General features: G+C 44.3%; 1 protein-coding gene across 2 annotated transcripts; it reads right to left on the bottom strand.

The window, feature by feature from the left end:
* Positions 1-887: 887 nt before the first annotated feature.
* On the bottom strand, positions 888-25,525 carry LOC109877316 (von Willebrand factor A domain-containing protein 7). 2 transcript variants are annotated; one of them, XM_031819160.1, is made up of 17 exons: positions 25,394-25,525; positions 23,896-24,039; positions 17,968-18,061; positions 14,815-14,946; positions 14,532-14,718; positions 14,156-14,325; positions 13,900-14,012; positions 12,965-13,081; positions 12,568-12,756; positions 11,740-11,839; positions 11,069-11,101; positions 10,060-10,212; positions 8,961-9,053; positions 6,064-6,332; positions 5,746-5,879; positions 5,377-5,536; positions 888-3,990 (listed from the first exon to the last, which is right to left on the bottom strand). In XM_031819160.1, exons 4-17 carry the CDS (start codon positions 14,843-14,845, stop codon positions 3,589-3,591), a joined length of 2,151 nt encoding a protein of 716 aa, XP_031675020.1. In that variant the 5' UTR covers positions 14,846-14,946; positions 17,968-18,061; positions 23,896-24,039; positions 25,394-25,525; the 3' UTR covers positions 888-3,588. The 2 variants fall into 2 exon arrangements, with proteins under 2 accessions (XP_031675020.1, XP_031675021.1); XM_031819161.1 differs by lacking the exon at positions 11,069-11,101 and having other exon boundaries at positions 11,707-11,839.
* Between the last annotated feature and the right edge of the window lie 673 nt (positions 25,526-26,198).

Here is a 26,198-nt window from a genome sequence, read left to right as displayed (position 1 = left end):
GATGTCATGTTGTTCCAGAGTGGTGATGTCATGTTGTTCCAGAGTGGTGATGTCATATTGTTCCAGAGTGGTGATGTCATATTGTTCCAGAGTGGAGATGTCATGTTGTTCCAGAGTGGTGATGTCATGTTGTTCCAGGGTGGTGATGTCATGTTGTTCCAGTGGTGATGTCATGTTGTTCCAGAGTGGTGATGTCATGTTGTTCCAGTGGTGATGTCATGTTGTTCCAGAGTGGTGATGTCATGTTGTTCCAGAGTGGTGATGTCATGTTGTTCCAGAGTGGTGATGTCATGTTGTTCCAGTGGTGATGTCATGTTGTTCCAGAGTGGTGATGTCATGTTGTTCCAGAGTGGGGATGTGATGTTACAGATTTGGTACATCGTTGCGCAAGTTAGGCTACACATAATGAAATATGAGACAAATGACAGACAGTAGTGTAGGCTACAAGTATCAAAATAGATTGAACATGAATATATGATTGAAATATGCCTATTACCTAATGTATTTATATTTGAATGCAGTCATCTTTGTATTTGTAGTCAACTTTGTTCTGAAGTTTTCGGCACTCACAGAGAAATTGACAAAACACGTGATTCTATGTTTAGCAGGCATCTTCGCTGTATGAAGTGACACGGGAGAGCAACAAAACATTTAACGAAGCACTTAGCTGTTCTACGTGAGGTCCGAGGCAGTGCTTCAGAGTGTTTTCAAGTGCACCGTTAATAACCACGGTTTGGGGAAACAGCTCGGATTTAACGATGTTCCTACAAAGTTTCTGAAGATGAATTTAGCCTTAAGATTACTTTGGGAAACCGGGCCCAGGCTAGTTTCACACGGCTACTAAACTCCCTCCGTATCATAACAAAACAAATAACACGAGTCACCAGTGCAGCAGGACAGCAGAGCTTTTTATTCACGCCAGAGAGGTAAACTGGAGACAAACATTAAAACATCAATATTACAGTGCAAGTAACATGTTGAGAAATTGCCTTGAGAGAAGCTGCTGGCTCTTTTCTACACGAGAAACATTCATTTTCATGGTGGCCTTGGGTACGTTCCCAGATGAAAACTTTGCAGATGCCTGGCCTTGGGTACGTTCCCAGATGAAAACTTTGCAGATGCCTGGCCTTGGGTACGTTCCCAGATGAAAACTTTGCAGATGCCTGGCCTTGGGTACGTTCCCAGATGAAAACTTTGCAGATGCCTGGCCTTGGGTACGTTCCCAGATGAAAACTTTGCAGATGCCTGGCCTTGGGTACGTTCCCAGATGAAAACTTTGCAGATGCCTGGCCTTGGGTACGTTCCCAGATGAAAACTTTGCAGATGCCTGCCAGATCTAACAACACCTGGATAGGTGTTAAAAACATATTAGCTTTCCTTATCATATCATACAGTAACCTGATGCCCAATTGCGCCATCACTAGCTATGTTTCCATTAACTTGCCCGGTGATGTTTTGTAGACATTTAGAAAGTGACCTGCTACTGCGCGTTTCCACTGATAAAAACAGATGGACGTAATGACATCACACCTATAGGGTTGAATAAAAACGTTGTGGTTGAAGTGTTTCCATTAACCATTTAGGCAAATTGGCAATTAATACATAGGTGATAGTCTGTCTGCCCTCCAACCGATCTGTTTCACGTCTCAGGCAAAAGCCAGCATGAATAGAATGCAAGACTTGACTGATATTAGTCATATTCTAATAATGATCATCACGTGCCAACGTATCGCCACGGTGCCACAGTGAAACTTGAACTCTAATAGATCTGAAATAATTGGATGTTGAAACTTGTATCCAGCCAATCAGAAAATCAAGGCGAAGCAATTCGGGGATTCTGGAAAGTCAGGACAAGGATCCTGCAAAGAAACATTGTGTTTATAGTTGAGAAATAGCTTTAGCAAGCAGTAGGCATTTAGAATCACGTGTAGAGGGGAGCTTTATGGTTAAGTGATAACATCACGTGTAGAGGGGAGCTTTATGGTTAAGTGATGTCATCACGTGTAAAGGGGAGCTTTATGGTTAAGTGATGACATCACATGGAGAGGGGAGCTTTATGGTTAAGTGATGTCATCACGTGTAGAGGGGAGCTTTATGGTTAAGTGATGTCATCACGTGTAGAGGGGAGCTTTATGGTTAAGTGATGTCATCACGTGTAGAGGGGAGCTTTATGGTTAAGTGATGTCATCACGTGTAGAGGGGAGCTTTATGGTTAAGTGATAACATCACGTGTAGAGGGGAGCTTTATGGTTAAGTGATAACATCACGTGTAGAGGGGAGCTTTATGGTTAAGTGATGTCATCACGTGTAGAGGGGAGCTTTATGGTTAAGTGATGTCATCACGTGTAGAGGGGAGCTTTATGGTTAAGTGATAACATCACGTGTAGAGGGGAGCTTTATGGTTAAGTGATGTCATCACGTGTAGAGGGGAGCTTTATGGTTAAGTGATAACATCACGTGTAGAGGGGAGCTTTATGGTTAAGTGATAACATCACGTGTAGAGGGGAGCTTTATGGTTAAGTGATGTCATCACGTGTAGAGGGGAGCTTTATGGTTAAGTGATGTCATCACGCCCCGTATACCGTCAACATTATTCGGCAATCATCATTTATATAAAAAGAAAAAAACATTTTCATCATCGTTTGATAAAATAAAGAAAGTTTAAAGAAAGACAAAATCCCCGCCTGTCGAAAGGATAAAACGTTGTTGATCTTTAGAAAGTTAAGGCAAAGCACCCGATATAGGAGGGGAAACGTCTCGAGTGTCGAAAGGATAAAACGTTGTTGATCTTTAGAAAGTTAAGGCAAAGCACCCGATATAGGAGGGGAAACGTCTCGAGTGTCGAAAGGATAAAACGTTGTTGATCTTCAGAAAGTTAAGGCAAAGCACCCGATATAGGAGGGGAAACGTCTCGAGTGGCGAAAGGATAAAACGTTGTTGATCTTCAGAAAGTTAAGGCAAAGCACCCGATATAGGATGGGAAACGTCTCGAGTGGCGAAAGGATAAAACGTTGTTGATCTTCAGAAAGTTAAGGCAAAGCACCCGATATAGGAGGGGAAACGTCTCGAGTGGCGAAAGGATAAAACGTTGTTGATCTTCAGAAAGTTAAGGCAAAGCACCCGATATAGGAGGGGAAACGTCTCGAGTGGCGAAAGGATAAAACGTTGTTGATCTTCAGAAAGTTAAGGCAAAGCACCCGATATAGGAGGGGAAACGTCTCGAGTGGCGAAAAAAAGGAATATAATATTGCGGATAAAGTTCTGAAAGGCACAATTTCATGTGTACAACATCTAAAGACCTGCACCACTATACTGAGAGCTTTGCCGTTTCTAAAAGGACATATCTGGGTGTTTTTGGAGCCTAATGTTCATGTTTTTTCAGAGCCTCATACTACACAACGAGGATGAGGAAGTCATTTGCTATTTGGGATAAGTTCTCAAAAACAGGTGAAATCACAAAACAGGTATTCTGAACCCTTCTATAACATGCCATTTACATCAAAAATAGAAATTTGGTTGAGAAATGTATCTTCTTTAAGTTTAAGAGGTAGTATCGGGTTGGCAGTCAGTCCGTCCATGAGGTTAAAATCAGATAAGTAAGTCAGTGAAGGACGTAGTGAAGAGGGCAGAGACCAGCAGACAGACCAACAGTGGGAGGGACAGAGCGATGGAGGGCGGTCCCGCGTTGCGGACGATGGAAAACCGACAGGTGCCGACATTCATGGCTTTGTCCACCGCCACCAGCTCCACTGTCAGAGAGCAGCATGAAGCATTGAACGCTGCTGCAACAACCGTCTGCTTCAGGTCCGTGTGGGTGAGGCTGCCTGCTCCCTGGCGGTGTTTGAGGCTGGTGATGCCCGTGCCATTGACACCGTCGGTCAGGTTGGCAGAGAGCTGCCAGAAGGCGGAGCTGCAGGCTGCTGAGTCAGCTGGGCAGTCGACCGACGAGGCGATAACCATCTCACACTGGGGAGGGGTGAAATCTGTCACCTGTAGAGAAAGAGAGAGAAAGAGAGAGAGAGAGAGAGAGAGAGAGAGAGAGAGAGAGAGAGAGAGAGACACCGCAATCATCATGATGAAGGAGAAGTGGAGACAGCCAACATAGTGGAGACAGCCCACATAGTGGAGAGAGCCCATATAGTGGAGACAGCTCATATAGTGGAGACAGCTCATATGGTGGACAAAGCTCATATAGTAGAGATAGCCCATAGAGTGGAGACAGCCCATATAGTAGAGACAGCTCACATAGTGGAGACAGCTCATATAGTAGAGATAACCCTTATGGTGGACAAAGCTCATATAGTAGAGATAGCCCATAGAGTGGAGACGGCCCATATAGTAGAGACAGCTCATATAGTGGAGACAGCTCATATAGTGGAGACAGCTCATATAGTGGAGACAGCTCATATAGTGGAGACAGCTCATATAGTAGAGATAGCCCATAGAGTGGAGACGGCCCATATAGTAGAGACAGCTCATATAGTGGAGACAACTCATATAGTGGAGACAGCTCATATAGTGGAGACAGCTCATATAGTAGAGATAGCCCAAAGAGTGGAGACGGCCCATATAGTGGAGACAGCTCATATAGTGGAGACAGCTCATATGGTGGACAAAGCTCATATAGTAGAGATAGCCCATAGAGTGGAGACAGCCCATATAGTAGAGACAGCTCACATAGTGGAGACAGCTCATATAGTAGAGATAACCCTTATGGTGGACAAAGCTCATATAGTAGAGATAGCCCATAGAGTGGAGACGGCCCATATAGTAGAGACAGCTCATATAGTGGAGACAGCTCATATAGTGGAGACAGCTCATATAGTGGAGACAGCTCATATAGTGGAGACAGCTCATATAGTAGAGATAGCCCATAGAGTGGAGACGGCCCATATAGTAGAGACAGCTCATATAGTGGAGACAACTCATATAGTAGAGACAGCTCATATAGTGGAGACAACTCATATAGTGGAGACAGCTCATATAGTGGAGACAGCTCATATAGTAGAGATAGCCCAAAGAGTGGAGACGGCCCATATAGTAGAGACAGCTCATATAGTAGAGACAGCTCATATAGTAGAGACAGCTCATATAGTAGAGACAGCTCATACAGTAGAGATAGCCCATAGAGTGGAGGCAGCCCATATGGTGGACAAAGCTCATATAGTGGAGACAGCTCATATAGTAGAGACAGCTCATATAGTAGAGATAGCCCATATAGTGGAGACGGCTCATACAGTGGAGACGACCCATTTAGTGGAGAGAGCCCATATGATGGACAAAGCTCATATAGGCCTCTCAGGTCTCTAGTGTATCTTTATCTATACCTCCACTCTCTAGCATATCTGCTATATCTGTATATATATCTGAGGTTACCTTGGTGACGACAGAGAGGCGCAGGACTGCGTAGTTGGAGTCGGACGCCCCGGGGGCCACAGCCTCGATGGTCACGGTGACGTCTGTTCCTGAGGGGGTGTTGGCGGGCACCGTGATGGTCAGTTCACCGGTGGCATTTCCTCCGGTGGTCACAGCGATGCTGATAAGATAGCATTAATTGTCAATACAAATTATGCCAAGAGAGGACAATATTTATTAAGGTTTTGCCAGCATAGAGCTGATTTTGAACATATCTGTTTTGGTCCCTAATCTGTTTATGCTGAAATTGCTCCTATGGCCAATGTGTACAAACAGATCTGGAATCAGTCTCAGGCTTTGATATTCCAAAGCTTGAAGGGTGATCCCTACCTGCCGGGGACGTTCATTTTGAAGTCTCGGTCATTTCTGGCACTGATTTTGTAGCTGCCTCCAGTGGCATTGGTCATGACGGTGAAGGGAAGGGTGAAGGGTTTACCAGGCTCCATGCTTCTGTCCACCACGGCCTGAGAAGACAAGAACATCAAGAAAGATGAATTGTTGAGGAGCTGTTGTGAGGTCCACTTTTGAAAATGTCTATGACCATGGTTTTTGTCTAACACTATCCCAATATGCAATATGAACTCCTTCACGATTTACAAATGAAATCCGATTTTCAATGTAAACAGGAAGTGTGTCAGCATCACTTACCTTGATGGTAACCTTGGAGACAGACATCTGAGTGGTGGACTGTCTCTGGAACACGGTGGAGGAGACCACGTCTGTCCCGTTCAACAGCACCACAAACTCCCCCGCAGGGACCTTGGTTACCGTAACTAGGAACTTCCCGTTGCCCATGTCTTCCAGGGCCCCGCCTACGACCTCTGACCCTGACACTGTCACCAAGGCAATGTCAGCCACCTTGACAGAGGCTGGGCCCTTTCTGCCCAACACGGATACCAACAACATGGCAGGCATGCCTGAGAGGAGAGGAGGAACGGAGGGAAAGCGAGAGGAGGAAGAGTATAAGGATAGGGAGATAAAAGAGGAAGAGAGAGAGGAGGAAACAGGAAACATGCTCTTGAAGGGTGTGGCTATGTAACTGTTCTAGGGTCAGATACATTATGACAAATTCTAATTAATTACATTTTATGACTGATTATAGGGAGTAATGATGTTTTGTGACTGATAAGTAGTCATGATGTTTTGTAACCGATTAAAGGTAGTAATGATGTTTTGTGACTGATTATAAGTAGTAATGACGTTTTGTGACTGATTATAGGTAGTAATGACGTTTTGTGACTGATTATAAGTAGTAATGACATTTTGTGCCTGATTATAGGTAGTAATGACGTTTTGTGACTGATTATAAGTAGTAATGACATTTTGTGCCTGATTATAGGTAGTAATGACGTTTTGTGACTGATTATAGGTAGTAATGACGTTTTGTGACTGATTATAAGTAGTAATGACGTTTTGTGACTGATTATATATAGGTAGTCATGACGTTTTGTAACTGATTATAAGTAGTAATGACGTTTTGTGACTGATTATAAGTAGTAATGATGTTTTGTGACTGATTATAAGTAGTAATGACGTTTTGTGACTGATTATAAGTAGTAATGACGTTTTGTAACCGATTATAAGTAATAATGACGTTTTGTGACTGATTATAGGTAGTCATGACGTTTTGTAACCGATTATAAGTAGTAATGACGTTTTGTAAGTAGTAATGATGTTTTGTAACCGATTATAAGTAGTAATGACGTTTTGTAACTGATTGTAAGTAGTAATGATGTTTTGTAACCGATTATAAGTAGTAATGACGTTTTGATTATATAAGGTAAAGGTCTCTTTTACTACAAGGGATCCCTGCATGACCACAATTGCACAATCAAGGCAGCATGGGAGCATAGGAGATACACTAACAAATACAAAACATGAATCATGAAAAACAACCACTTTGCTCAGTAGAGTTCCTCAACCAACAATCTGAGTTGCCCGAAGGGCACCACTGCATCCATCTGTACAGTGTTCTGAAGATTGAAGGAAGGAATTTCAAGAGTTATCAAGAGCAGGTCGTACAGTACCTGTGATATGTCTATAGGTAAATGCAGTTTTTGCAAATTGACTTTATAAATGAACAGGATCCAATGTTTTGACCTACAATACATCAAAAAGGACCAGCCTACCTTCCGATAGAGAAAGCAGTGAACCAGAACTTGTGGCCCTGTGGTAAAACCATGTGCGCTTGGGTATAACTGCATCTAACGGCTTTAACACACACACAAAAATCTGTTTGCATCTTCAGCACCATGCATCCCACTGTTGCCATTGGCAGTGACCAGAAGAAGAATACGGAGACATTGACAGATTACAATCGCCAAAGGTTTGTATCTCTTCCATTTACAGATAGCCAAACACCAAATATGATATTACATTCATATTATTGTTATTGTTAGTATAATTATTATTATATAATTCTAACATTTTCTATTCTATTTTATTTAATGCAATAAGTTGGTGTGTATGCACTCGACCAGATGGCAAGACTGTACTCTGTAAAAGGAGGCACTCGACCAGATGGCAAGACTGTACTCTGTAAAAGGAGGCACTCGACCAGACGGCAAGCCTGTACTCTGTAAAAGGAGGTACTCGACCAGATGGCAAGACTGTACTCTGTAAAAGGAGGTACTCGACCAGATGGCAAGACTGTACTCTGTAAAAGGAGGTACTCGACCAGATGGCAAGACTGTACTCTGTAAAAGGAGGTACTCGACCAGAAGGCAAGACTGTACTCTGTAAAAGGAGGTACTCGACCAGATGGCAAGACTGTACTTTGTAAAAGGAGGTACCCGACCAGATGGCAAGACTGTACTCTGTAAAAGGAGGTACCCGACCAGATGGCAAGACTGTACTCTGTAAAAGGAGGTACCCGACCAGATGGCAAGACTGTACTCTGTAAAAGGAGGTACCCGACCAGAAGGCAAGACTGTACTCTGTAAAAGGAGGTACTCTCCGCTGGCCAGTTGAGGTGTTCTACAACGTGCTCGACATGACCGCTATCAACGCGCACGTGTTGTACAAACAATGCCTGGACAAGACAGTCAGCGAGAGAGATTTCATCATGGATCTGGCACGTGTGCTTCGTGAGAACGACATGAACGCTAAGTAGGAAGCTACAGCCGCCTAGCAGGCTTCCAAGGCCGCAGCGTGTCCTGCTCTCCCTCTTCCCCAAGCACCCCAGCTCCCACTGGGAAAAAGAAGACACGCTGTCAAGGCCGCAGCGTGTCCTGCTCTCCCTCTTCCCCAAGCAACCCAGCTCCCACTGGGAAAAAGAAGACGCTGTCAAGGCCGCAGCGTGTCCTGCTCTCCCTCCTCCCCAAGCACCCCAGCTCCCACTGGGAAAAAGAGGACACACTGTCAAGTCGGCAGGTGCACACAAAACAAGGCCAGGCGATTCTGAAAGGCCAGGCGGTTCTAGTGTTTTAAGTCGCAGCTGCATTCAAGTAGAATATGTTGCCATGACATCGCCATAGTAAAATGATGATTGACAGATTAGCTGCTTGATATGATAATGATTTTAAGAGGATGTTGTAGTGGTTTACCTGCTTGTGGACGGCCAGAGATGAGGGCGTATCCTGGATGAGGTCCCTCGAAGGTCTCCACAAAGTCATAAATGAAGGCAATGGTACTCTGACCTGGAGACAAACACACGGACGCTTGAACACACATCGACCTGGTCTCACAATGTTGTATTATTCTGGAAGTAAATCCGAGACTCTCCATTTAGTGTTATATGTTATGTTTCATATGTTATGCATTAATTAGTGGATGTCCATCATCCATTTCGGATGATATGTTACAAATTGCAATTGGTACAATATGTTACGAATTGTAAATATGTTTACGAATTTGGGAAACAAACAATACATTGACAGAAAACATAGTGCTTTACTTTCTCTTGTACATTAAAGGCCCGGGGAAGAGTCACAGGGGAGATGAGAAGAATGTGTCTATTTGAAAGCTATATAAAAATGTTGTAGCTTGTGACATTTTTTGTTTTTGTTTAAGTAGCTCTCATACTAGAAAAGTTTGGAGACCCCTGGATTAGGGTTAAGGTTAGGAGTTAGGTCAAATAGCTAAGGTTAGGGTTAGGGGAAGAGTTAGTTAAAAGGGTTAAGGTTCGGGTTAGGTTTAGCTAACATGCTAAGTAGTAGCAAAGTTGCTAATTAGCTAAAATGCTAAAGTTTTCCATGGTGAGATTCGAACACATAACATGTGGGTTGTTAGACAATTTGCATTATACACCCACCTATCCACCCTCTTTTTGTTTTGCCTTAAGAAACCTTCTGTCTTATGTAACCATACCAAACATAACATATCATACTAACTTGAGTTTCCAAGATTTACTTTTACTATGTTACATCTAGTCTATGAGACCAGGCTGCAGACAGACACAATGAGTGAGGGCTGTATTCTCTCCCTTCTCTATATGGCTCTTCCAGACCTGGGTTCAAATTGTTAAATCATTTTGACATGGTTTTAAATAGTATTTTAAAGTATTCTAAATGATTTCAAACCGTTTTTGAACCCAGGTCTGGGTGCTGTATGTATCATGGCTGCATTCTAGTGTTGAGCATGAGCGTAACACACATAATTAAAATTAAAATTAAACAGGATATGCGTATCTCTATGGTAACTCACCAGTGACCTTCAGTGTGTAGGGCTGGTTGGAGTTCATGCTGATTTCCCATAATCCTGTCTGTTTGTTGGAGGCCAGACGGACCCGGAAGAGGTTGCCCACCGTCTGGACAGTCCCCAGTTCCCCGTTGACCTCATTCTGTTTCTGGGTCACACCTGTAGGGGCAAGGAGGGTGAAATGGGATTATTGCAGGATGCCAGTCAAACATACCTGGCCACACCTGGTGGAACACATTCAAGCATGGTTGTCTCACACACAGGGGTGTAAAGTACTTAAGTAAGTCGTTTTTTGGGGGGGTTTCTGTACTTTACTTTACTATTTATATTTTTGATTACTTTTACTTTTACTCCACTACATTCCTAAAATAAATAATGTACTTTTTACTCCATACCTTTTCCCTGCAGTTAAAAGTACTCGTTACATTTAGAATGCTCAAGCAGGACAGAATTATGGCACCTATCAATATAATGCTTTGCCATCCCTACTGCCTGTGATCTGACGGACACACAAAACACTAACATTGTCTTAGTGTTGGGGTGTGTCCCTGTCTGTCTGTCTGGTTTGCTTAATATCAGGAATTTGATGTATAGCATTTACTTTTACTTTGTACTTTTACTCAAGTATGACTATTGATGACTTTTTCTCCTACTGTCCTTAAGTACATTTAAAAACAGATACTTTTAGACTATTACTCAATTTACTGGATAACTTTCACTTTTAATTGAGTCATTTTCTGGTAAGGTTTCTTTACTTTTACTCAAGTATGACAATTGAGTCATTTTTTCCACCACTGCTCACACATCCCCATCACACCGGCTGGCTATAGGGCAGCAACCAAGATTCTCCACTTCTGACCTTAGATCAGTGTCCAGAGGAAACGTCATCCTACTCTGTGAGGTGAACTCTTACCTAAAACCTTACCTTAGATCTGTCTATGTGTTTAAGGTTCTTACGTGCAGGGTTCATCAAGGTGAAGGTGAGGGACTATCCAGTGATGTTTGAGGTTCTTACCTGCAGGGTTCTTCAGGGTGAAGGTGAGGGACTATCCAGTGATGTTTGAGGTTCTTACCTGCAGGGATCTTCAGGGTGAAGGTGAGGGTCTTTCCAGTGATGTTTGAGGTTCTTACCTGCAGGGATCTTCAGGGTGAAGGTGAGGGACTATCCATTGATGTTTGAGGTTCTTACCTGCAGGGATCTTCAGGGTGAAGGTGAGGGACTATCCAGTGATGTTTGAGGTCCTTACCTGCAGGGATCTTCAGGGTGAAGGTGAGGGACTATCCAGTGATGTTTGAGGTTCTTACCTGCAGGGATCTTCAGGGTGAAGGTGAGGGACTATCCAGTGATTGTTGAGGTTCTTACCTGCAGGGATCTTCAGGGTGAAGGGGAGGGACTATCCAGTGATGTTTGAGATTCTTACCTGCAGGGTTCTTCAGGGTGAAGGTGAGGGACTATCCAGTGATGTTTGAGGTTCTTACCTGCAGGGATCTTCAGGGTGAAGGTGAGGGACTATCCAATGATGTTTGAGGTTCTTACCTGCAGGGATCTTCAGGGTGAAGGTGAGGGACTATCCAGTGATGTTTGAGGTTCTAACCTGCAGGGATCTTCAGGGTGAAGGTGAGGGACTATCCAGTGATGTTTGAGGTTCTTACCTGCAGGGTTCTTCAGGGTGAAGGTGATGGTATTTCCAGTGATGTAGATGGTGATGTTGTTCAGAGACTCGTCCAGCAGGAAGGAGAATGTCTCAGCTCTGCCTGGGTTCCTCGCTCGCTGTAGGACTATCACCTGAGGAGGAGGAGAAATGGACAGAATGAGAAAGGAGAGAAAGTGGAAGTGACATAAATAGTTACCTACTGTTTTTATTTAATGTATTTTATTTAACCTTTTTTCAACCTTTATTTAACTAGGCAAGTCAGTTCAGAACAAATTCTTATTTACAATGACGGCCTACCAAGAAGCAAAAGCCCTCCTGTGGGACGGGGGCTGGGATTACTGTTTTTGTCATGCTATGTTAATTTATGTTATGCTACAGTATGCTATGTTATGCTATGCTATGTTATTTTATGTCATGCTATGTTAATTTATGTTATGCTACAGTATGCTATGTTATGCTATGCTATGTTATTTTATGTCATGCTATGTTATTTTATGTTATGCTACAGTATGCTATGTTATGCTACGCTATGTTATTTTATGTTATGCTGTGTTATTTTATGTTATGCTACAGTATGCTATGCTATGTTATGCTGTGTTATTTTATGTTATTTTATGTTATGCTACAGTATGCTATGCTATGTTATGCTGTTATTTTATGTTATTTTATGTTATGCTGTGTTATTTTATGTTATGCTACAGTGTTCTATGTTATGCTATGCTATTATGCTATGTTTTTTTGACATGCCAAGGCATTTTTAAAGTTCATTAAGCATATATTTGTTTTTCATTCATCAAGTTTTGATTGATTTTAAATAAAAAACGGATCCAAAACAAAATGGCCACCAGTGTCGACTCACCAGAGCGGAGGTGGAGGAGTCGATGATGACGTCAGTGGCCTGGGGCAGATTTTCCTTGGTGACCCTGATTGCCTGACCACCAGAAGCCAGCGCCAGGTCCTTGTAGGTCTCGAATGTAGCTTCGCTGGACTCTACTCCACGCCTCCTCCTTCTAGCACCAGCACCATCATCAGTCATGAAGAAAGACACCTGGAGAGACACATAGGTATGTTTGAGAGAGGTCGGTGGTTTGCCTTGTCGTATTCATTAGGCACCAAACGAAGAAAGGCAATGACTACTTGTCCAATAAGAATTGCGCATTTTGCTGCGTTTTGGTACTGTGTGGCCTAATGAATACAACGCTGAACTGCAGGAAATGTTTTCTTCTAAAACAGGAAGTGTTTGAGGAAGTGCTCACGGTTGACTTGGTGCTCCTGATCAGGGCCACGATCGTTTCCTTTAATTCAATGTCCTTAGCAACGGCATCTGTGAATACATAGATGTTGGACGACGCAGGGGCACCGGTCAGCGCCAACTAGAGAGAGAGAGAGTTATCAAAATCCAGAAAAGAGCTGTTAAATTCAACAACCACCTAAAAGGAACGATTCCCAAACCCTTCCATAACAAAGCCATCACCTACAGAGAGATGAACCTGGAGAAGAGTCCCCTAAGAGTCCTGGAGCTCTGTTCACAAACACAAACAGACCCCACAGAGCCCCAGGACAGCAACACAATTAGACCCAACCAAATCATGAGAAAACAACAAGATAATTACTTGACACAATGGAAAGAATTAACAGAAAAACACAGCAAACTAGAATGCCATTTGGCCCTAAACAGAGAGTACACAGTGGTAGAATAACTGAACACTGTGACTGACCCAAATTTAAGGAAAGCTTTGACTATGTACAGACTCAGTGAGCATAGCTTTGCTATTGAGAAAGGTCACGGTAGGCAGATCTGGCTCAAGAGAAGACCAGCTATGTAAACACTGCCCACAAAATGAAGTGGAAACTGAGCTGCACTTCCTAACCTCCTGCCAAATATATGACCATATTAGAGACACACATTTCTCTCCGATTACACAGATCCACAAAGAATTCGGAAAAAAAACATATTTTGATCAACTCCTGTATCTACTGGGTGAAATACCACAGTGTGTCATCACAGCAGCAATATTTGTGACTTGTTGCCACAAGAAAAGGACAACCAGTGAAGAACAAACCATTGTAAATAGAACCCATAGAGAGAGAGAGATATATATTTTGTATCTTTATTTATTGTCAGGTGCACTATAAAGAAAGGGGTTATATCTGAAACCTGATTGGAAGATAGTCATGCAAATCACTGTACCTGGAGCCCTGATAGGCACATCTCAGGGAGGTCTCCACCTCCTTCAGCCGTGAGGTTAGCGATCTCTGCTTTCATAACATTAGGGTTTGTCGTTTTTATCAGGGGTCCAAACTCTAAACCCACACACAAACACACAGTGATCACTAACCACTTCCTGACTTAACCACACATCACACAGGCATTTCGGTGACTGCCCGAGTTTGTCAGTGATGTTTTGCTAAGGAGAATGCTTGGTGGAGTGTAAAGCCAGTTTTACTTGGGTCATTGAATGGGACCAGGATGTACTGGGAGGGCTCATCCTGCGTTCCCTTCTTGCTGTCGATGATCTCATAGACGACTCTCTTGGCTTCAAGGATATCATCACTCATGCTCCCCGTGGTGTCGATCACAAAAACAACCACTGACGAACGCGCTATGCCCATGAAGCTGTGGGAGAGAGAGAGAGATAAAGAGATAGAGAGTGTGAGTAACGTCAACATGGGTATTTCCCTCTTCCCCCCTCTACCCCTCTCCTCTCCTCTCCTTCACCCCTCTACCCCACTCCTCCCCTTCACCCCCCTCTACCCCTCTCCTCTCCTTCACCCCCCTCTACCCCTCTCCTCCCCTTCACCCTCCTCTACCCCTCTCCGTACCGTAGGTAGTTGTTGTCACCGGCGGCGCCCCGGATGTCATCCAGCAGCTGGAGGGTTGCGGTCGTTGCCACGGTGACAGCAGCGGTGTGCAGGGCCACGTTGTCAGAGCGACGCTCATCCTTGCTGATGCCCCCGCGAGGAGCCTTGGAGCTGGTTAGGTCAGCTGCACCGCCATGACTACACTTACCTGGGGGAGGAGAGGTGATGATGGGTGTTATTTAGAGAGTGTGTGGGTATGTGGGGAGGGTAGTGTGTGTGTTGGTGTGTGCGTGTGTGTGTGTACCTTTAGGCTTAGCTGAGGACAAGATCCCCATGTACCCAGAGGTGAGTTTCTTCTCATTAAGGATGTTAGGCAGGATGGAGTTGGAACAGAACCCTCCATTGGCACAGTCACTGCAGGTCGGGGTTTTAACATCTACAAAACCAAAACACAACTTTCAAGGGTCGTTGTTGAATTACGGTGACATAAAACAAATGCAGATTTATTGTTATATGAATGCATTTGGGTACATCTTCCCATTCTAAATGAACCAATATGGTAGCTTAATAACTTTAAATAGTCTTTACCATTATAATAACATTGTACCACCTGTAGGAGTAGTAATATCAATGATGGTAACAACAATGAGACATTTTAAGTAAAGTCGGATTTTCTGAAATGGAGGCCACAAATGCTCAAATCTGAGGTCATCAAGCCTATAAAATGATTTACTAGTGATGTGAATCATGATTTTGCTCAATTGTTATTTCCCTTCATTTAAATTGACTAACACCAAGTGACACATTGGATTGAGACACACCAAATGATTCACGGAATCCTCAAATGTATGACATACTGATAGGGTGTGATTAGCTAATCATTTTCTTTAACAGAAACCCTCCCCAGATAACCCTTGGAAAGGGGGATACCTAGTCAGTTGTACAACTGAAGGCATTCAACTGAAATGAATCTTCCGCATTTAACCCAACCCCTCTGAGTCAGAGAGGTGCGGATGGGCTGCCTTAATCGACATCCACGTCTTCGGGGCCCGGGGAACAATGGGTTAACTGCCTTGCTCAGGGGAACAGTGGGTTAACTGCCTTGCTCAGGGGAACAGTGGGTTAACTGCCTTGCTCAGGGGTAGAATGATAGATTTTTACCTTGTCAGCTCGGGGATTCAACCCTGCAACTTTTTGGTTACTGGCCCAAGGCTCTAACCACTAGGCTCGAATGCTCAAGGTCATTGTATATCTTTTTCATCTGTGATTTTCAAGGGGGTAACACAAATGACATAAAACTGAGGGACACACCTTATCTTCATAGTAAAATAAGTATTTTATTCAACTTCTTTGTTTTTTTAGTCTATACAATATATGAAATACTTTTGTTCACTGTCATTCAAAATAATTGAAAGATATCTCTAAATTCCCCAAATGTGTCACTACACCTCTACACATCACCAGTGAGACAAGCCAATATGCTAGCCCCCAGTAGTTTCTACAACACATACAAATACACTACATGACCAAAAGTATGTGGACACCTGTTTGTCTCATTCCAAAATCATGGGCATTAATATGGAGTTGGTCCCCCCTTTTCTGCTATAACATCCTCCACTCTTCTGGGAAGGCATTCTAATAGATATTTGAATATTGCTGTGGGGACTTCCATTCAGCCACAAGAGAGCATTAGTGAGGTCGGGCACTGATGTTGGGTGATTAGGCCTGGCTCGCAGTCGGCGTTGCAATTCATCCCAAAGATGTTTGATGGGGTTGAGGTCAGGGCTCTGTGCAGGCCTGTCAAGTTCTTCCTCACCGATTTCAACAAAACATTTCTCCATGGACCTCGCTTTGTGCATGGGGTCATTGTCAAGCTGATACAGGAAAGGACCTTCCCCAAACTGTTGCCACAAACTCAGAAGTACTGAATTGTCTAGAATGTCATTGTGTGCTGTAACGTCAAGATTTCCCTTCACTGGAACTAAGGGGCCCAAACCATGAAAAACAGCCCCAGACCATTAATCCTCCTCCAGGAAACAGTTGGCACTATGCATTGAGGCAGGGAGTGTTCTCCTGGCATCTGCCAAACCCATATTAGTCCATTGGACAACCAGATGATGAAGAGTGATTCATCTCTCCAGAGAATGCATTTTCACTGCTCCAGAGTCCCATGGACTCTTGGCATTGCACATGGTGATCTTAGGCTTGTGTGAGGCTGCTCGGCCATGGAACCCCATTTCATGAAGCTCCCTACGAAAAGTTATTGTGCAGTTGTCCTTCCAGAGGCAGTTTGGAACTCGGTAGTGAGTGTTGCATCCGAGGTCCCATTCTGTGAGCTTGTGTGGCCTAAAAGTTTGCATTGTTGCTCCTAGACATTTCCACTTCACAATAACTGCTCTTACAGTTATCCGAGCAGCTCTAGCGGGGTAGAAAATATGCTGGAAATATGGCATCCTATGACGGTGCCACGTTCAAAGTCAGTGAAGTCTTCAGTAAGGCCATTCTACTGCCAATGTTTGTCTATGGAGATTGCATGGCGGTGTGCTCGATTTTATACACCTGTCAGCAATAGGTGTGGGTGAAACAGCCAAATCCACTAATTTAAAGGGGTGTCAACATACTTTTGTATATATAGTGTAGATATGTTGTAGTATAAAGGACTTAATTTGGTATATTTTTTTGCATTTACATTTTTTAAAATATATAACATTTTTGTATTTCTCCCCCTTTTTTCTCCCCAAATTCCTGATATCCAATTGCGTTCCAATTACATTCTTGTCTCATCGCTGCAACTCCCCAATGGGCTCGGAGAGGCGAAGGTCGAGTCATGTGTCTTCCGATTGATCTCTTTATCTCGTCTCCTGTTTTTATCTGCTATCATTCTTTTTCTTCACATTCCATACCACTCTCCCTCCTTCCTTCCTTCCATCCTTGCCTACCACCCTCCTTCCTTCCCTTCCCTATAACATTCCCTCCTTCCTTCCCTTCCCTATAACCTTCCTTCCCTCCTTCCTTCTTCCTTCCCTGCTCTGCCACCTCCCTCCCTCCTTCCCTGCCCTACCACCCTCCATCCTTCCCTGCCCTACCACCCTCCCTCCATCCTTCCTTCCCTGCCCAACCTCCCTCCCTCCCTCCTTCCTTCTCTCCCCTACCACCCTCCCTCCCTCCCTTCCCTACCACCCTCCTTCCCTCCCTCCCTGTCCTACCACCCTCCCTCCTTCCTTCCCTGCCCAACCTCCCTCCCTCCCTCCTTCCTTCCTTCCCTCCCCTACCACCCTCCCTCCCTGCCCTCCCTGCCCAACCTCCCTCCTTCCTTCCTTCCCTCCCCTACCACCCTCCCTCCCTCCCTGCCCTACCACCCTCCCTCCCTCCCTGCCCTACCACCAATCCTCCCTCCCTCCAGTTGGTGCCCATGCCTAGCTGTCCTCGTTGCTGCATTAACTCAAGCCCTCCCTACCTGCCAGGTTTTCCAGTGGGAGATCGGGGCGGATCAGGTTGGCGTAGGGTTCAGTGTATCCCAGATCCACCCAGTTACTGTGGCTGTAGAAGTCCTGACAAAAGACAAGCATGTATTATATACCAAGTCTGTTTCTGAGGGAAAGCCATCTATCTAATTCCCTATTACAGACACCTCTAGACAGAAGATAACTTGGTTCAGATGGTAACACTTGAGCCAAGGTGAAATATGAAATGATGAGGTGAGATGTTTTCTTCCCCCCTCCTTCTCCCTCTACCCTTTAATTCCTTATGTTTTTTATTCATTTTCATTTTATTTATCCTTTATTTTATCAGGGAGTCATACTGAGACCAATGTCACTTTTACAGATCAGCCCTAAATTACAGAAATTACAGAAAATCCACACATCAAAAACAGGGGCGCAACTTTTACTGGAGATGGGGGGACATGTCCCTCCCACATTCTGAAATTATATTTTCCAGTTTTATCACTGGAATGTGATACAAAAACGTGGCAAGGGTGTACTTTAGGACCATGCGGACACCTCCGAGAGGTCAGGTAGGTTGTTTGGAGTGTTGATCCCACAAAAAATGTAAATAAAATAATAATATGATACCCCCCCCCCCCCCCCCACTTCTAAAACCACTTCTATATGCTCCCCTAAATCAAAAACATGGTCATAAAAAACACATTCATTATTAATAAGGTCCTCAATCAGCTTTCTGAATTGACCTAGAGGCACCAAAACATCACATTTAAGAACATTTAGAGAAAAAACGAAAAGGCTGATTAACCTAACTCAGTAGAGACCAAAGGAATTTCCATCCCTGAGACCGGGTGTGGTAACTCGTATGTCTAAAGTTTAGTAATGATGTTTGTAAATGAAATCATAGCAATGTATCAACCTATGTGACATCCAAGAGGCCAAGCCAACTTCCTGGTAGAGAATGCTGTGCTGAACAGTAAAATGATCAGCGGTAATAAAGCGGTAATAAAGCTGTGACAAACTGCATCTAATGGCTTTAATGAGGTGGCATCTACATTCATATAGATGATGTCACCATAGTCTAGGACCGATAGGAACATCAGTTCAATAATCTGCTTTAGCACGGCCCGCGAGACATAAACATATATATTTTTTTTTACCCCCAATTTCGTGGTATCCAATTGGTAGTTACAGTCTTGTCCCATCGCTGCAAATCCTTTACGGACTCGGGAGAGGCAAATATTGAGAGCCGTGTGTCCTCCGAAACACGACCCAGCCAAGCTGCACTGCTTCTTGACACAATGCCCACTTAACCCGGAAGCCAGCCATGTGGGCTACAAACAAATGTGACCCCATGTGTCACAGGACTCGTTACCGGTTAAAATAGAAAATGTCAGTATGGAGGTAGTTTTGTGCATACCCCCATACCCCTGTGACTGATCAAAAGCCTTTGACAGGTTGATGACAGAGAGCAGCACAGTGTTGCCTTTTATCCATACAATTAACCACATCATTTAGAACCATGGATGCAGCAGAGATAGTGCTACGGCCTGGTCTACAACCTGACCGATGTACATTTAGAACCATGGATGCAGCAGAGATAGTGCTACGACCTGGTCTACAACCTGACCGATGTACATTTAGAATCATGGATGCAGCAGAGATAGTGCTACGACCTGGTCTACAACCTGACCGATGGATGCAGCAGAGATAGTGCTACGACCTGGTCTACAACCTGACCGATGGATGCAGCAGAGATAGTGCTACGACCTGGTCTACAACCTGACCGATGGATGCAGCAGAGATAGTGCTACGACCTGGTCTACAACCTGACCGATGGATGCAGCAGAGATAGTGCTACGACCTGGTCTACAACCTGACCGATGGATGCAGCAGAGATAGTTCTACGACCTGGTCTACAACCTGACCGATGGATGCAGCAGAGATAGTGCTACGACCTGGTCTACAACCTGACCGATGGATGCAGCAGAGATAGTGCTACGACCTGGTCTACAACCTGACCGATGGATGCAGCAGAGATAGTGCTACGACCTGGTCTACAACCTGACCGATGGATGCAGCAGAGATAGTGCTACGACCTGGTCTACAACCTGACCGATGGATGCAGCAGAGATAGTGCTACGACCTGGTCTACAACCTGACCGATGGATGCAGCAGAGATAGTGCTACGACCTGGTCTACAACCTGACCGATGGATGCAGCAGAGATAGTGCTACGACCTGGTCTACTACCTGACCGATGGATGCAGCAGAGATAGTGCTACGACCTGGTCTACAACCTGACCGATGTACATTTCAAAGATAAGAAAGATCTTAGCTTGAGAATGAATCAAGGATTCTAATATTTTTAGCTAGTCAAGAACATTTAGAGATTCATTATTTAGGTCACAAGGGTCATCACTTTTGTGAAAGGGGAGCACATGGGCCGCCTTCCAAACCTTGGAGGATAGTATCATATATAATCTTTCATTTTTAACCTTTATTTAACCAGGCAAGTCAGTTAAGAACAAATTCTTATTTAGAATGACAGCCTACCCCGGCCAAACCCGGACGACGCTGCGCCAATTGTGAGCCGCCCTATGGGACTACCAATCATGGCCGGATTGTGATACAACCTGGAATCAAACCAGGGTGACACCTGTAGCACTGAGATGCAGTGCCTTAGACCGCTGCACCACTCGGGAGTCCATCAGATTAAAAATATTGGTTAATGATTCAACAATCAGGGGGGCAGAGAGCTGCAGCCAAAATGGATCAAGCATATCAGCCCCAGTGGATTATTTGACATGAATCTTAAGCAAGGCATCGAGCACATCACAGTGAACTGTTGCAATGACAACAAAAGATTCACTAGAAGTTGAAGGGTAAACAGTCAAGTCAGCTAGAGGCTGGAAGAGGGAAAGGCAGTCGATTGATTGACCAGTGTAAATTAAACCCGTTTCTCTCAAAATAAAAAGCCAACCGAGATAAAATGATGATTAAAAAAACTCCACGTGTCCCAGTGTTCTCCGTTATGATGCCAGAGTCAGATAGAACTTGCTTAGGCAGGAAAGAAGAGGAATTTGTATGCTTCAGTACATTTACTGTTTTCCCCCCAAAAATGTACGATCACCAGCAGAGTCAGAGATAGAGCTTAAAAGCTTTCTTAACGTAGATTGTACGTCTCTTTCTCAGTTGTCTGAAAGATTGCCAGACAACTACACAGGCAGTTTTCCTTGCTTTGGCCCAGGCCGGATTTCTTATCTAAATGAGCTCAGATAGTTCAGAAGAAAACCAAGGGTAGATTTATCTTGCTGGCTGTCCTCCAGTCTGTGAGGCACCATCAGATGCAGGTCTAAAGAAGTGTCTGATTATCTCAGGTCTGCAACTCCTGATCTTATATCCCTTGATTCTTGAAAGTGTTGGGACTCCCCCCCTTCTCCCATCCCTCCTCCCCCTCTCTCTCTCTACCTCTCTTTCTCTGTCTCGATCTCTCCTCCTCTTCTCCCTCTCTCCTCTCTCTTCCTCTTTCTCTCTCTCTTTTCTCGCTCTCTCTCTCCCTCTCTCGCTCTCTTTTCTCTTCTCTTCTCTCTCTCTCTCTCTCTCTCTCTCTCTCACTCTCCTTCTCTCTTTTTCGCTCTCTCTCTCCTCTCTCTGTTCTCTCCTCTCTCTCTCTCCTCTCTCTCTCTCTCTCTCTCTCTCTCTCTCTCCTCTCTCTCTCACTTCTCTCTCTCCCTCTCTCTACGCTCTTCCCTCTTCTCTTTCCCTCTCTCTCTCTCTCTCTCTCTCTCTCTCTCTCTCTCCTATCTTCCTCCCTCTCTCTCTCTCTATCGCTCTCTCTCGCTATCTCTCCCTCTCTCTTTCTCTCTCCTCTCTCTTCTCTCTCTTCTCTCTCTCTCTTCTTCTCTCCATCTCCCTCGCTTCTCCTCTCTCTCTCTCTCTGCTCCTCTCGCTCTTCTCCCTCTATCATGCTCTCTCTCTCCCCCTCCACTATCTCTCTCCTCTCGCTCTCTCTCCTCCTCTCTACCTCTCTCTCTCTCTCTCTCCTCTCTCTCTCTACTCTCTTCTTCTCTCTCTCTCTCTCTCTCCTCTACTCTCTCTCTCTCTCATCCCTCTCTCTTTCTCTCTCTCTCCTCTCTCTTTCTTCGCTCTCTCTCGCTCCTCTCTCTCTCTCTCTCACTCCTCTTGCTCTCTCTTCTCTCTCTCCTCTCTCTCTCCCTCTCAACTCTCTCTCTCTTCTCGCCTTTCTCGCGCTATCTCACTCTCTCCCTCTACTCTCTCTCTCCCTTCTATTCTCCCCTCTCTGCCTCTCCTCTCTCTCACTCTCTCTCTCTACTCTCTCGCTATCTCTCTCTCCTCTCTCTTCTTCTCACTTTCCTCTCTCCCTCTCTCTCTCTCTCTCTCTCTCTCTCTTTTATCCTGGATACTGAAATGAACACAATGAGCATATATTCCATTTGGTATGGTTACATGAGTCAGAAGTTTTACTTAAGGCAACAATGAACAGAGAGAGAGTGGTTGGCCAGGCATATAACGCAAACATCTAGTCACCCAAATGTTGTGCGTTCGAATCTCATCACGGACAACTTTAACATTTTTGCTAATTAGCAACTTTTGAACTACTTACTACTTTGCAGCTACTTTGCAACTACTTAGCATGTTAGCTAACCTAATAACCCTAACCTTAACCCTTTTAGCTAACCCTTCCCTTATCCATGACCCTTACCTTAACCCTTTGACATAACTCCTAACCTTAACCCTAACCTTAACCCTAACCTCTAGCCTAGCTAACATTACCCCACTAGCTAACGTTAGCAATAACAAATTGAAATTTGTAAAATATCATATGAATTGTAATTTGTAACACATCATACCAAATGGATGAAGGACATCCACAAATTAATAAATAACATATGAAACATAATATATCATGCTAAAAGGACTGTATACAATGTATCCTGCAGATATACATTCATAAGAATGAAACATTTTATGGCATTTTTATGGTATAGTTTTCTCTTTATTCAACCCGCCCGTCAATCATAGAATATTTCTAAACCCTTAACACCCCCCTCCCCCTCTCTGTCCTCTTACCTGTAGTGTGTACAGTCCTCTCCCCAGTGTCTTCTAGCTACCTGTACTGTTACAGTCCTCTCCCCAGTGTCTCTCTAGCTACCTGTAGTGTGTACAGTCCTCTCCCCAGTGTCTCTCTAGATACCTGTACTGTGTACAGTCCTCTCCCCAGTGTCTCTCTAGCTACCTGTACTGTGTAAAGTCCTCTCCCCAGTGTCTCTCTAGCTACCTGTAGTGTGTACAGTCCTCTCCCCAGTGTCTCTCTAGCTACCTGTACTGTTGTACAGTCCTCTCCCCAGTGTCTCTCTAGCTACCTGTACTGTGTACAGTCCTCTCCCCAGTGTCTCTCTAGCTACCTGTACTGTGTACAGTACTCTCCCAAATGTCTCTCTAGCTACCTGTACTGTGTACAGTCCTCTCCCCAGTGTCTCTCTAGCTACCTGTAGTGTGTACAGTCCTCTCCCCAGTGTCTCTCTAGCTACCTGTACTGTGTACAGTCCTCTCCCCAGTGTCTCTCTAGCTACCTGTAGTGTGTAAAGTCCTCTCCCCAGTGTCTCTCTAGCTACCTGTACTGTGTACAGTCCTCTCCCAAATGTCTCTCTAGCTACCTGTACTGGTACAGTCCTCTCCCCAGTGTCTCTCTAGCTACCTGTACTGTGTAAAGTCCTCTCCCCAGTATCTCTCTAGCTACCTGTACTGTGTAAAGTCCTCTCCCCAGTGTCTCTCTAGCTACCTGTACTGTGTACAGTCCTCTCCCCACTGTCTCTCTAGCTACCTGTAGTGTGTACAGTCCTCTCCCCAGTGTCTCTTTAGCTACTGGAAATGTTTGCATATCCCCTCTTTCACCCCCTCCTCTCTCTCTCCTCTTACCTGTAGTGTGTGTAGTACTCTCCCCAGTGTCTCTCTGGCAGCCAGGAAGTTCTCCTTTTGTACGTTGGCCTTGATGCTGGCCACCCATCAGTTATAAGGCGCCGGCCCAGAGCAAACGCCTCTGAGTTGAAGTGATGGGCTGGGCTGTTATAATAAAGATTATGATCAATTGGTTGTATATAGAAAACGGCTGTAGGAGTGATATACCAAATGTTCACTTGGCCTGGAACAATAATGACAATGATTAGTTATTTAAATAGTTCATATTTTAGACATGCTAGAAGAAGAAGGGTGTAGGAGGGATGCACATCCTAAATGTTTACAATAATGAGTTTAGGAATACTAGTTAAAACTAGTTAAATTAAGATTAAAAAAACGTAAACCCAGCAAAAAATGAAACATCCCTTTTTCAGGACCCTGTCTTTCAAAGATAATTCGTAAAAATCCAAATAACTTCACATATCTTCATTGTAAAGGGTTTAAAACGCTGTTTCCCATGATTGTTCAATAAACCATAAACAATTCATGAACATGCACCTGTGGAACGGTCGTTAAGACGCTAACAGCTTACAGATGGTAAGCAATTAAGGTCACAGTTATGAAAACTTAGGACACTAAAGAGGCCTTTCTACTGACTCTGAAAAACACCAAAGAAGAAGATACCCAGGGTCCCTGCTCATCTGCGTGATCTGCGTGAATGAACCTCATCCTCTGTCAATGGAGCACCAACCTGTTGACATGATAAGGGAACCTCATTCTCTATCAATGGAGCAGCAACCAACTGTTGACATGATAAGGGCACCTCATTCTCTATCAATGGAGCACCAACCTGTTGACATAATAAGGGAACCTCGTTCTCTATCAATGGAGCACAACCTGTTAACATAATAAGTGAACCTCATTCTCTATCAATGGAGCACCAACCTGTTGACATGATAAGTGAACCTCATTCTCTATCAATGGAGCACCACCAACTGTTAACATAATAAGTGAACCTCATTCTCTATCAATGGAGCACCAACCTGTTGACATAATAAGGAACCTCATCCTCTATCAATGGAGCACCAACCTGTTGACATAATAAGGGAAACTCATCTCTATCAATGGAGCACCAACCTGTTGACATGATAAGGGAACCTCATCTCTATCAATGGAGCACCAACCTGTTGACATAATAAGTAACCTCATTCTCTATCAATGGAGCACCAACCTGTTGACATGATAAGGGAACCTCATTCTCTATCAATGGAGCACCAACCTGTTGACATAATAAGTTAACCTCATTCTCTATCAATGGAGAGCACCAACCTGTTGACATGATAAGGGAACCTCATTCTCTATCAATGGAGCACCAACCTGTTGACATAATAAGGTAACCTCATTCTCTATCAATGGAGCACCAACCTGTTGACATGATAAGGGAACCTCGTTCTTATCAATGGAGCACCAACCTGTTGACATAATAAGGGAACCTCATTCTCTATAATGGAGCACCAACCTGTTGACAAAGTCTCTGTCCACCTGTCCGTTCTGTATGTAGATCTCATTCAGGGCTGATTTGAACTTAGCTGCTGACACTTCACCTGTTGCTTTGGGTCCCAGGCAGGCCTGGACCAGCTCCTCAGCAGAGTTACCCTACAGGTCAAGGTCATAGGTCAAGGGTAGAGGTAGAATCAGCAAATCAGAATTGAGGGAAGGGTAAGGGTAAAAGAAATAATAAATTTTGATTAAAGAAAATTTAACACTCATTCTGACACACAACTCTTTCCTCTCTTCTCTCTCTCTCTCTTCTCTCTCTCTCACGCACGCAACACCCACCAACACACACACTTACCGGGGGGGTGAAGTCTCGTCCCTCTGACTCTGCAATGGCTTGGCACACCTCTGTGACCTTCTGTAGCACGGCTTTTTCTGTGATGCTGACATGGGTGGGGCTCCGTCCCCAATGGGAGGAAATGCCCAGGCTCCTCCTGATAGGACTAGGGCCAAGAAGGACATGCACAGCACTGGTGACATCATCAGTCTGTGGGAATGGTGGTGGGGGGTGGGGGGGGGGGGGGGGGGGGGAGTGAGAGTGAGAGAGAGAGCAAGAGACAGAGAAAAAGAGAGAGAGTGAGACTGCCATCATCATCATCATCATCATCATGAAGTGGGATTTCATTATCAACCACTGTAAGGAAATCCGACCCAGCCCCTGTTGTTAAATCTCTTGGCACATCCCAACATGCCCTATAATAATAGTAGACAGAAGCATCTTCACGAAACATGATTAAAATATAACAAGACATTGACACCTAATTAGA

This window comes from Oncorhynchus kisutch, unplaced genomic scaffold (genome assembly GCF_002021735.2).
Source record: "Oncorhynchus kisutch isolate 150728-3 unplaced genomic scaffold, Okis_V2 scaffold1904, whole genome shotgun sequence".
Classification (NCBI taxonomy): Eukaryota; Metazoa; Chordata; class Actinopteri; order Salmoniformes; family Salmonidae; genus Oncorhynchus; species Oncorhynchus kisutch.
Note: the sequence above shows the minus strand (reverse complement) of the source record. Positions and strands in the feature narration are given on the sequence as shown.